The sequence below is a fragment of the Dendronephthya gigantea genome, unplaced genomic scaffold, assembly GCF_004324835.1.
Source record: "Dendronephthya gigantea isolate DGI-Jeju-01 unplaced genomic scaffold, DenGig_1.0 000144F, whole genome shotgun sequence".
Classification (NCBI taxonomy): domain Eukaryota; kingdom Metazoa; phylum Cnidaria; class Anthozoa; order Malacalcyonacea; family Nephtheidae; genus Dendronephthya; species Dendronephthya gigantea.
This window is the reverse complement of record NW_021163154.1, coordinates 200,001-211,682: the sequence shown is the minus strand read 5'-3', so window position 1 is coordinate 211,682 and position 11,682 is coordinate 200,001. Positions and strand designations below refer to the sequence as shown.

The window sequence follows — 11,682 nt, the reverse complement described above, 5'->3', positions numbered from 1 at the left end:
CCGTTTTAAATGGATTTAAAGTTTTAGATGGATTTAAAGTTTTACTCTCACAAGCTACGTGGAAAGATGCAAAACATCCTTCTTCAAAACATGCATGAAAAATAATTTTTAATTTTGACCAATAAATGTGGAAATAAGTCGTAACATTAAAACGAGACTACCAGGCAACGACCAGCAGCCTCGTTCTTGTGTTACGGTTTATTTTCACACTTGTTTGCCAAAAAGAAGAATTGTTTTTCATGCATGTCTTGAAGAAGGATGTTTTGCATCTTTCGACATAGCTTGTGAGAGTAAAACTTGAAATACATCTCATTTAAGTTGGTTCTAAATTTAAAACGGTAATGTTGGGATTGGTAAAACGGTAATGTTGGGATGTAATTATCGAAAGGGTCTATTGGTTTCCCCCTTTTAACGTTAAGGCGGAAAAAATAAAGGCCTGACATTCAGGTTAGTTAACTAAGGGAAAAAACATTGGTTTTAATACACCCTAGTTTTACAACAGTTAAGCACCCTGTTACCGAAAGATAACACAAAAACGCACAAAACAGTAAATTAAGAACAAAAACGTGACAAATATGCGAATTTGTCAACATTGGTGTTACTGCATCATTGTTTTACAGCAGTTAGGGCACCCTGTTGCCACAATAAGACACAAAAACGCACAAAACAAACACATTAACAACAAAAACGTGTTAAATATGTGAATTTGTCGACATTGGTGTTACTACATCATAGTTTTACAGCACTTAGGCACCCTGTTACCAGAAGATGGTACAAATACGCACAAAACAGTAAATTGGGAACAAAAACGTCACAAATATGCGAATTTGTCAACATTGGTGTTACTACACCATAGTTTTACAGCACTTAGGCACCCTGTTACCAGATGATGGTACAAATACGCACAAAACAGTAAATTAGGAACAAAAACGTGACAAATATGCGAATTTGTCAACATTGGTGTTATTACACCATAGTTTTACAGCAGTTAAGCACCCTGTTACCAGAAGATGGTACAAATACGCACAAAACAGTAAATTGGGAACAAAAACGTCACAAATATGCGAATTTGTCAACATTGGTGTTACTACACCATAGTTTTACAGCACTTAGGCACCCTGTTACCACAAGATGACACAGAAACGCACAAAACAGTAAATTAAGAACAAAAACGTGACAAATATGCGAATTTGTCAACAGTGGTGTTACTACACCATAGTTTTACAGCAGTTAAGCACCCTGTTACCACAAGATGACACAGAAACGCACAAAACAGTAAATTGGGAACAAAAACGTCACAAATATGCGAATTTGTCAACATTGGTGTTACTACACCATAGTTTTACAGCAGTTAAGCACCCTGTTACCACAAAATGGTACAAATACGCACAAAACAGTAAATTAGGAACAAAAACGTGACAAATGTGCGATTTGTCGACATTGGTGTTACTACACCTAGTTTTACAGCAGTTAAGCACCCTGTTACCACAAGATGACACAAAAACGCACAAAACAGTAAATTGGGAACAAAAACGTCACAAATATGCGAATTTGTCAACATTGGTGTTACTACACCATAGTTTTACAGCAGTTAAGCACCCTGTTACCACAAAATGGTACAAATACGCACAAAACAGTAAATTAGGAACAAAAACGTGACAAATGTGCGATTTGTCGACATTGGTGTTACTACACCTAGTTTTACAGCAGTTAAGCACCCTGTTACCACAAGATGACACAAAAACGCACAAAACAGTAAATTGGGAACAAAAACGTCACAAATATGCGAATTTGTCAACATTGGTGTTACTACACCATAGTTTTACAGCACTTAGGCACCCTGTTACCAGAAGATGGTACAAATACGCACAAAACAGTAAATTAGGAACAAAAACGTGACAAATATGCGAATTTGTCAACATTGGTGTTATTACACCATAGTTTTACAGCAGTTAAGCACCCTGTTACCAGAAGATGGTACAAATACGCACAAAACAGTAAATTGGGAACAAAAACGTCACAAATATGCGAATTTGTCAACATTGGTGTTACTACACCATAGTTTTACAGCACTTAGGCACCCTGTTACCAGAAGATGGTACAAATACGCACAAAACAGTAAATTAAGAACAAAAACGTGACAAATATGCGAATTTGTCAACAGTGGTATTACACCATTTTACAGCACTTAGGCACCCTGTTACCAGAAGATGGTACAAATACGCACAAAACAGTAAATTAAGAACAAAAACGTGACAAATATGCGAATTTGTCAACATTGGTGTTACTACACCATAGTTTTACAACAGTTAAGCACCCTGTTACCACAAGATAACACAAAAACGCACAAAACAGTAAATTAAGAACAAAAACGTGACAAATATGCGAATTTGTCAACAGTGGTGTTATTACACCATAGTTTTACAGCAGTTAAGCACCCTGTTACCACAAGATGACACAGAAACGCACAAAACAGTAAATTAGGAACAAAAACGTGTTAAATATGCGAATTTGTCAACATTGGTGTTACTACACCATAGTTTTACAGCACTTAGGCACCCTGTTACCAGAAGATGGTACAAATACGCACAAAACAGTAAATTGGGAACAAAAACGTCACAAATATGCGAATTTGTCAACATTGGTGTTACTACACCATAGTTTTACAACAGTTAAGCACCCTGTTACCACAAGATAACACAAAAACGCACAAAACAGTAAATTAAGAACAAAAACGTGACAAATATGCGAATTTGTCAACAGTGGTGTTACTACACCATAGTTTTACAGCAGTTAAGCACCCTGTTACCACAAGATGACACAGAAACGCACAAAACAGTAAATTAAGAACAAAAACGTGACAAATATGCGAATTTGTCGACATTAGTGTTAATACACCCAAGTTTTACAGCAGTTACACACACTTTTAACACACAATGGCAAAAAACGCACAAAACAATCAAATTAACAACAAAAACGTGTTAAATATGCGAATTTGTCAACATTGGTGTTACTGCATCATGTTTTACAGCAGCAGTTAGGGCACCCTGTTGCCACAATAAGACACAAAAACGCACAAAACAAACACATTAACAACAAAAACGTGTTAAATATGTGAATTTGTCGACATTGGTGTTACTACATCATAGTTTTACAGCACTTAGGCACCCTGTTACCAGAAGATGGTACAAATACGCACAAAACAGTAAATTGGGAACAAAAACGTCACAAATATGCGAATTTGTCAACATTGGTGTTACTACACCATAGTTTTACAGCAGTTAAGCACCCTGTTACCACAAGATGGTACAAATACGCACAAAACAGTAAATTAGGAACAAAAACGTGACAAATATGCGATTTTGTCGACATTAGTGTTAATACACCCAAGTTTTACAGCAGTTACACACACTTTTAACACACAATGGCAAAAAACGCACAAAACAATCAAATTAACAACAAAAACGTGTTAAATATGCGAATTTGTCAACATTGGTGTTACTGCATCATTGTTTTACAGCAGTTAGGGCACCCTGTTGCCACAATAAGACACAAAACGCACAAAACAAACACATTAACAACAAAAACGTGTTAAATATGTGAATTTGTCGACATTGGTGTTACTACATCATAGTTTTACAGCACTTAGGCACCCTGTTACCAGAAGATGGTACAAATACGCACAAAACAGTAAATTGGGAACAAAAACGTCACAAATATGCGAATTTGTCAACATTGGTGTTACTACACCATAGTTTTACAGCAGTTAAGCACCCTGTTACCACAAGATGGTACAAATACGCACAAAACAGTAAATTAGGAACAAAAACGTGACAAATATGCGATTTTGTCGACATTAGTGTTAATACACCCAAGTTTTACAGCAGTTACACACACTTTTAACACACAATGGCAAAAAACGCACAAAACAATCAAATTAACAACAAAAACGTGTTAAATATGCGAATTTGTCAACATTGGTGTTACTGCATCATTGTTTTACAGCAGTTAGGGCACCCTGTTGCCACAATAAGACACAAAAACGCACAAAACAAACACATTAACAACAAAAACGTGTTAAATATGTGAATTTGTCGACATTGGTGTTACTACATCATAGTTTTACAGCACTTAGGCACCCTGTTACCAGAAGATGGTACAAATACGCACAAAACAGTAAATTAAGAACAAAAACGTGACAAATATGCGAATTTGTCAACAGTGGTGTTACTACACCATAGTTTTACAGCAGTTAAGCACCCTGTTACCACAAAATGGTACAAATACGCACAAAACAGTAAATTAGGAACAAAAACGTGACAAATGTGCGATTTTGTCGACATTGGTGTTACTACACCCTAGTTTTACAGCAGTTAAGCACCCTGTTACCACAAGATGACACAAAAACGCACAAAACAGCCAAATTAGTATACTTTCATATACCTTTAGTTAGCAATATATATAGAACTTGACATAAGTAAATCCTCATATCTGTTTATAATTTCCACGGCCAAAAAATTGTTGCCTTGACAAAGATATTATATTTTAATAAGCAAAATAAGTAATATACGACTTCAAAAGGGTATTGTTCCAGGACGCCCTTAACTTTACGAAACAAAGTTGATTTTGTACAGAATTCAGAAGTTGTGTTTAAATAATATAACGACTTTTTAGGATTTAAAGCGAAGAAAATAACTTTACGAATTATAACATTTTACAACAAGCACGAATAATTAGGGACGTATCGACCATCTTAGGTGTCAAACTCCCATTCGGAATAGATACTCTCATTGTCGTTATCAGTGTCACTGTCGGTTTCACTATCCATATCAAAATTTGTATCTCTTTCCAGCTCATCCTCCACATCTTCATAGGATTGCTTAGTATTGTCATTGTGCGACTCAATTATGTCCTGGAATCCAGACAATTGTAAACCGAGAACTGGCAAGAAAGATTGGATTCCAAGCCTTAATTGTTGCATGGCAAAGTTAATTCCTTCGTTAACCAAGGCAAGCTTTCCTCTGACAATGGTCCTTTTGACTGAGCTTGTAGAATAGGTTTTTGCCTAAAATAAAAAGATTTCAATATACGTTACATAAAAAGCAATCGCATAGCTTACAGATGTGGCTTACAGAAATGTCGAAAAGGAAATTGCGGACCTAAATAACTTTTAAATTATCGCATCTTCGCATTAGATACACACAATTAACACCCAATAGACCTTCCAAGAGCTTACATAATGGCCAAACAATAAAAAATGTGCGTCCATGAGAAGGTATGTACGGCGTAGGTTTTTAGCTTTTTGATACACCATGCATGTAATGCAGTATAATTCCAACCATAACATTTTGCTCGTATACAAGAAACTTCGTGCTTCGTGAAGATGGTTACAATATGGTAGCTGAAATGTTCACTGCATGATTCAGGATATGGGCTATCCACAAATATGCATAAATTGTACTTCATCACCCTTTAAACCTACAAAGTAATTACCGCCGAAAAACATACCACACACACAGCACTTTCCACCGCAAGAACAGGCTGTTCACCACCACATTGGCTGCGACTTTTACCTATATGTTCGAAAATTAAAAATAATTTTAAGCCTGGTTTTCAGATGTCAAGGGCCACCGACACAATAACCATCGTCAAAGAATTACGTTATATGAAAACCAGCCTTTACACCTGCAATAAAAATTTGGATCTGTTGCATTTAGCCGAATAGACTGCAGTTCAGTCAAGGTTATATTGCTTATGTTCTTTGACGCGCAGCTCACAGAGTTTAAAAACATAATTTACATTTTTCCAATAAGGACAAAAGCTTTTTGCAATCGATCGCTGAAAACATACTCTATATTTCACAATTCTAAAAGTGACCGGGAAAATTACCTTGCAGCAGGTTTTCCAATTTTGCAAGTTCGCTATAAAGTGCCGGAAGGCATTTCTTGGTGTAATATTCAAGGTATTGGAACATTTCCTTTTTAGTAACTTCGATTTCCTCCTGAAACCGTTGAATTTCCATCAACTTATCCACCACAGATCGTCTCGTTACCAAAGGCACTATTGTATGAAAGGCACAATATATTCATATATAATGTACTACGCGTCCGGCAATTTATAATTATGTACGTACAAGTTCTATTTGCAAGCCTGGCTCAGTCTGTATACGAGAAACAGTAGCTACTCACACTCATCAACTGGCTCGTTCCGAGAATTCCATGGAAACTTTCCATTTAAAATTTCTTCTATGTTGCTTAGCGGTTCGTCTGCAATTCGATTATAATTTGAAATCAAAGAATGGATACTCTCTTTCTCTTTGCTGATCTTTCTCCTTAACTTATTTCGTTGCTTCGAAGAATCTTGAAGAAAATAATATTTGGTTAAAATGTTACCTTCCCTTTATCCCGCATGTGGAGGCTAATTTTCCGCGGTTTCGTTTTTTATGGGTGTTTTACTCGCACGGAAACGTTGGCTTTAAATGTTACTACTGAAATAAAGGAAGAGACACTGAAAATGTAGCTATTAAATGTAGAACCACCTGCAAGTTTTGCAATGTTAAATGCCAGATGAGAGATCGCGTTATGATGGAATTCCATATTGTATCTCAAATATTCCAAAGATTTATTTTTTAAAACACCTTCACCAAAGGAATAATTGCGACAGATCTTGGGCTGAAACTGTTTAGATTTTTCCTTATAAATCTTTTCAGCAACGTCAAACAAGGCCTTCTCTTTTGGCGTTAACACATCTAATGTGAGCAAATGACATATGTATTTCATTTCCTCCGGAGTTATGGAATATCTTTTATTTCTCGATTTTTCATCCACTGACATAAATTTGAAAGAGAAAAAAGAAACACGTCGTCATTGCACGAAAAAATTACACCAAGACATCGCATTCTGAGAAGAGCATACCTAACGTTTTTAGTTTTATTATTTATAATAATAGATTCGCCACAGTATCATGTACTGCATGTAAACTGAACAAAACTACACAAAATTCTATACGTACGTTTAGCAGCGTCAAATATATCTTCTTTCCATTTCTGTAATGTTGTTGGATCACACTCAAGTTTCTCTGACATGCTTTCTAATTCTTTCTGCATGATGGCGGTTTTATCTTTAGCCTAGAACCATGCATATAAAAGTACAGAACACATTATTATTTTTCCAAGAGAAGATTATACATTTCAGTACTCCCCTTTCCGTGCATGGGAAATTTGCATTGCATCTACATATTTTTCAATCCTCCACGCTTTAAATTTCTACCCACACCTTTTTTTTTAATAAATTTGTTTCTGTCTTATTTTTTGACGAAAACTACCGAAACGGATTTGGCAAAGTATTTGTAGCTATGTTATGTGACAAGGGGGGATTTCGTTTTAAACTATTCGGCATATTTGCTTACACTTTTTAGGCTAAGCCAATCAGAATGCCTAAATTTTTAATACATCATGTAAAATGATGATTATTCTGATTGGGTTACTGAAAATGTAAACAAACTTACTGATTGGTCTAAAACGAAATTTCCCTTGTTATGGTTTCCCTTGTTATGGTATAGTTACTATTACTATTAGGTAAAAAATAGAAAAATTAATAACTTTTGTATATCTTTTCGCAAGAATACTTGACAGTTTGGTTATTTTTCTTTTATTCCACTCCAGTGCATGTTCAGTCAGCAATTCCTCTCGTCCTATGTATGCATACATCAGAATTAAACGTTTAACTGGTTTGATAATTTTATTGCACATGCTTACCTTCAGGTAACATATGCTTGGTAGTGCACCCTAACCGCGAGAAATGACTGTTAATCTGTTCTACTTCCTCTCCTGTTGTTGCAGAAGCGCCATCTTGCCATCGCCCTCCCCAAATAACCTGCAAAAAAGATTACACAATGGACACTGCACTTGACTGCACACTTGCCACGTACGAAATATAATAAGCACAAGGAAATTTACCTGGCAATACCAAGCATGTGCTTTGGCATGCATTACGGAAAGAGCAGGTTTCATCTTTTGAGATGTGGTTACATCATTTTTACACAGCCAAGGCCAATACTTGCAGATGACATCATACCAGAAGAATTGTGTTGTACGACGAAGGTAATATTCCTTTTGCATATAATGTGCATAGCCATACACTTCTCCGTGCTTCATGCTAACTGCATGCTGGGCAACACTGTGACGACAGCCAGCAATTTCTAGCCCAGTTTCATCAACAATTTTCTTTTTCTTCAAAGTATTTCCAGCAGCATGCCAAATAGAATCGCCACACTTAGAATCATCTGTGACCTAGGGTAAAGTATAGCCGAATTGAAACAGCTCGATTTTAGATTATTTTTATACGTACAGTAGATATATACAGTAGAAATATTTCCATTCACGAAAAGAGCTACCAAATGTTTTGCTGTTAATTGTTCCCATCTATATAAAAGATAGAGAAAGATACATCAAACTAATATCTGTACAACTATTTAACTACTGAGGCAATTAGCAAACATAATCATAAAAGAACAGGATTCCATTTTTTGCATGAAGCGATACATTGAAGTTGATACTTAGAAGTTGGTTTAAACGTACCCGCCCTTTTTGTATCGAAAACATTTCTAGTGATTTCACAAAACTATTTTGAGAAATTCCAGGAACAATCTTCTGTAAATTATCCCAGAAATGAAAGAGATCTTGGTGAAATACATATGTCATGTCACGAATAGTTCCAGGCCAAAACCCCAGCTGTATTAAAACATGGGGACTTGTTGATGAAATAACATTGTCACATTGTTTACATTCATATTTTGTGTGACTAATGTCGAATCTACCTGAAGATATAATAATAAATATTTAACCAATTAGCACAAAAATATAAGTTTTGAGTTCCATGATAGAGATCAACATTTGGCCTATAAAGCCTATCTGAATAGCATCATCTGGTTTGAATCTTGCAGGAGCTAGGTTCAGCCTACATAATGTATCATTTATAGCTACAGTATAAAACTATAGAATCTATTTCAGAAAGACAATGTTTTTGTGAATAAAAAAGACAACTAAAATAGCATACCTTTCAATGTTACAGCAATGCAACCCATACCCTTCTCATCATATAAAATATTGCAAGGAAATAGGCATGTGGGACAAATAACATCACCAAATGGAAGGGACCGTTCTAAAAAATACATAGACAATTCATATATTTTCAGAAACTGTTTGAAGAACCCTCTAAAAATGGCAGAACTTTCCTACCAAGGGAAAACATTATCTCACACCTAGAGTTTCACAAAGATGCTGAGATAATACAAAGATAATACTGACTGGTCAATTTTTTTTACAAATTTCATGTGACAAATATGTTTCTGTGTTTCTTTATTTGAAAAAGACCTAATAAAATTTTTTATGAGAAAATTTGCCAATGAATATTTACTCATGTAAAATGAACTTTAGGTTTGACATAAATGCTAAATAGATCATGCTAAATTTCATATTTAAAGAGCATCTTGAGAGTATCACGGTCACAATGCACCTTTTGACACAAGGTATAAGTTACATCTTTTTAGCCATGCTATAATATTTACCAACAGTAATCCATTCCAGTTTGCTGTTAATTGAGGCTGTTGGAGGAATAGGTTCATGAAAACCATTCAAAATTGCATCTCGATCATGAAATGGATGGTTCTTATGGTTCTCCTCATCACAATCCCCACAGACATATCTATGTGAAATGCAGTCTTGACATCCAATAACTGCCATGGCATCTTTACAGCTTTCGCATAACAATTCATCAAAAATGCCAATGGAAAATTTAGTTTGCAGCAAAACTTCGATTAAACTACTTCTGACTTCCTCCCAGCTTTCATAAAGGGAATTTTGTCTTTCATGCCAGGTTCGTTTCTTTTGCTGACCACCACATTTCCAGTTACATAATAATCCTTTTGCTTCTTCAAGGATATCATTCATTGTCACATCTAAACAAAATCGATGATACTGCTTTAAAAATGAGCTGCTAGGTAGAATGCCACAAAATCATTGTACACCATATTACACCATTAAGTTTAATATACATTCGATAAACCAAGTTTTGTAAAGTAGCAGGGTCTTTAAATTCCATATATAAATGCATAAACAGTATCCATATTGGAAAGTTTGCAATATGTGTGAATGATGAGTCACAATCTTCCCTGCACACAGCCAATCTAGCAATGTGGCAGCATGTGTATAATGTCTAGTCAGTAGTCACAGAGGACACAAAGCTATACGAACGTTGTTTAGATAATAAATATTGACTTTTAGCACATCATATTTTACAATAGCGGTTCAAAATGTCAACAAAGCGGATTAAAAACTTCACAGCATTTTTAGCTGTTGTAATTGTACATATTTATATTAGATCCATACCCTCTACAGCGTTTGTCGTTACATCCATATCTGATTCACGATCCAATAAACTTACTTCTGGTGGTTCTTGTTCTACGTAAAAAGTGACAAAATAATAAATCATCCGAATGATGGGACCTATCTGGCGTAGGTTCTGTGTAAAATGTTACAAACAGAAGCATACCTTGGAAAATATTATCGCTGTGTTCCTCTAAGTTTTTTGATCTTGAACTAGAGGCGGTATCATCGCGATTATAATACTTTGGATTGTAAGTATTTTTGCAACTCCGTTGGCCAGTTTTTGGATCCGTGCTATACTCATAATGAATAGGCTTTCTTCTCTTTTTTCGCTTTTCTAAAATATCATTACCTTGCCTAATAAGACAATCCATGGAAGGGAGTTTCTTCTTGCGAGCATTGGCAGCCCTTTCAAAATTCTCCGCCATTGTGAAAGATTTGAGTTGGTTTTGACCCAGTTTCTTTCCGTTTCATAATGCTCGGCCACGCGTCGCGAAATTATTGTTTTAGTAATTTCGGATGTGTTTAAGAATTTATTGATATAATAAATTTAGAAGTGGAGCTCATGTTGATAAATGAATGTGAGCGTTTGGGTCCCAATAGACTTAAAAATAAGAAATTAGCATATAAACGTCCTACTGCAGACATTGTCATAACACCAACGGATAAAACTAAGCGATTAGTCGCACTTGATTCTAGTCAGTACGCCAATATGATTACAGAAAGTACTATTGGTACAGGAAAGTATGAGGAGAAGAAGAGATTGAATCTACCTAGAACTGAACAAATTCGATTCAATAAAGAATTAAATAAGATCGCCAACAAATACAAGACCAGTGATCCTGAATTGTATAAGCGGCTTAAACCATTAATCTGCAGTGAACCACTTCCCAGCCCTGTTCACTGTCTACCTAAGGATCATAAAGAGGGAACCTTGAAAGGGAGACCTATCCATTCAGCTACGGACACACCATCTACGCCCTTATCTAAGTTCTTAGTACATGCCCTAACACCATTACTCAATCATGTTGATGCCCATCTCAAGGATACGGAAGACTTTATAAGTTTTCTTAAATACATAGATGGGAAGGAAGTACAGGGCATCTGTAGCTTGGATGTTAAGAACGTGTATGGGTCTATTCCTTTAGAAGATGTGAATGACAATACACTAGGGGTATTTACAGTTGTGAAGAATTTTTTTGACGAACATAAGAATGATACATGTCTATCGAATTTAGATGTAAGAGATTTCGAAAAACTTTTGCGTTTATCCATCACTACCGATACTGTATTCATTC

At 35.6% G+C, this 11,682-nt stretch overlaps 3 protein-coding genes across 4 annotated transcripts in view; 1 reads left to right on the top strand and 2 right to left on the bottom strand.

Annotated features, from left to right (window-relative positions):
• Positions 1 to 4,575: 4,575 nt before the first annotated feature.
• Positions 4,576 to 8,180, bottom strand: LOC114536746. The gene is made up of 9 exons (XM_028558099.1): positions 7,958 to 8,180; positions 7,757 to 7,874; positions 7,601 to 7,692; positions 7,012 to 7,126; positions 6,539 to 6,826; positions 6,189 to 6,359; positions 5,890 to 6,060; positions 5,509 to 5,573; positions 4,576 to 5,065 (listed from the first exon to the last, which is right to left on the bottom strand). Exons 1-9 carry the CDS (start codon positions 8,153 to 8,155, stop codon positions 4,754 to 4,756), a joined length of 1,530 nt encoding a protein of 509 aa, XP_028413900.1. The 5' UTR covers positions 8,156 to 8,180; the 3' UTR covers positions 4,576 to 4,753.
• A 144-nt stretch (positions 8,181 to 8,324) lies between these two features.
• Positions 8,325 to 10,940, bottom strand: LOC114536747. 2 transcript variants are annotated; one of them, XM_028558100.1, is made up of 6 exons: positions 10,551 to 10,940; positions 10,388 to 10,459; positions 9,568 to 9,957; positions 9,057 to 9,161; positions 8,579 to 8,817; positions 8,325 to 8,422 (listed from the first exon to the last, which is right to left on the bottom strand). In XM_028558100.1, the coding sequence occupies exons 1-6, from the start codon at positions 10,810 to 10,812 to the stop codon at positions 8,339 to 8,341; spliced, it is 1,152 nt and encodes a 383-aa protein (XP_028413901.1). In that variant the 5' UTR covers positions 10,813 to 10,940; the 3' UTR covers positions 8,325 to 8,338. The 2 variants fall into 2 exon arrangements, with proteins under 2 accessions (XP_028413901.1, XP_028413902.1); XM_028558101.1 differs by having other exon boundaries at positions 8,369 to 8,422; positions 8,579 to 8,650; positions 10,551 to 10,939.
• A 9-nt stretch (positions 10,941 to 10,949) lies between these two features.
• The window catches only part of LOC114536755, a 1,302-nt gene continuing 569 nt past the window's right edge, over positions 10,950 to 11,682 (top strand). The window contains exon 1 of the mRNA XM_028558107.1: positions 10,950 to 11,682. This exon is cut by the window's right edge and continues 569 nt beyond it. Coding sequence (XP_028413908.1) covers positions 10,950 to 11,682 — 733 coding nt within the window.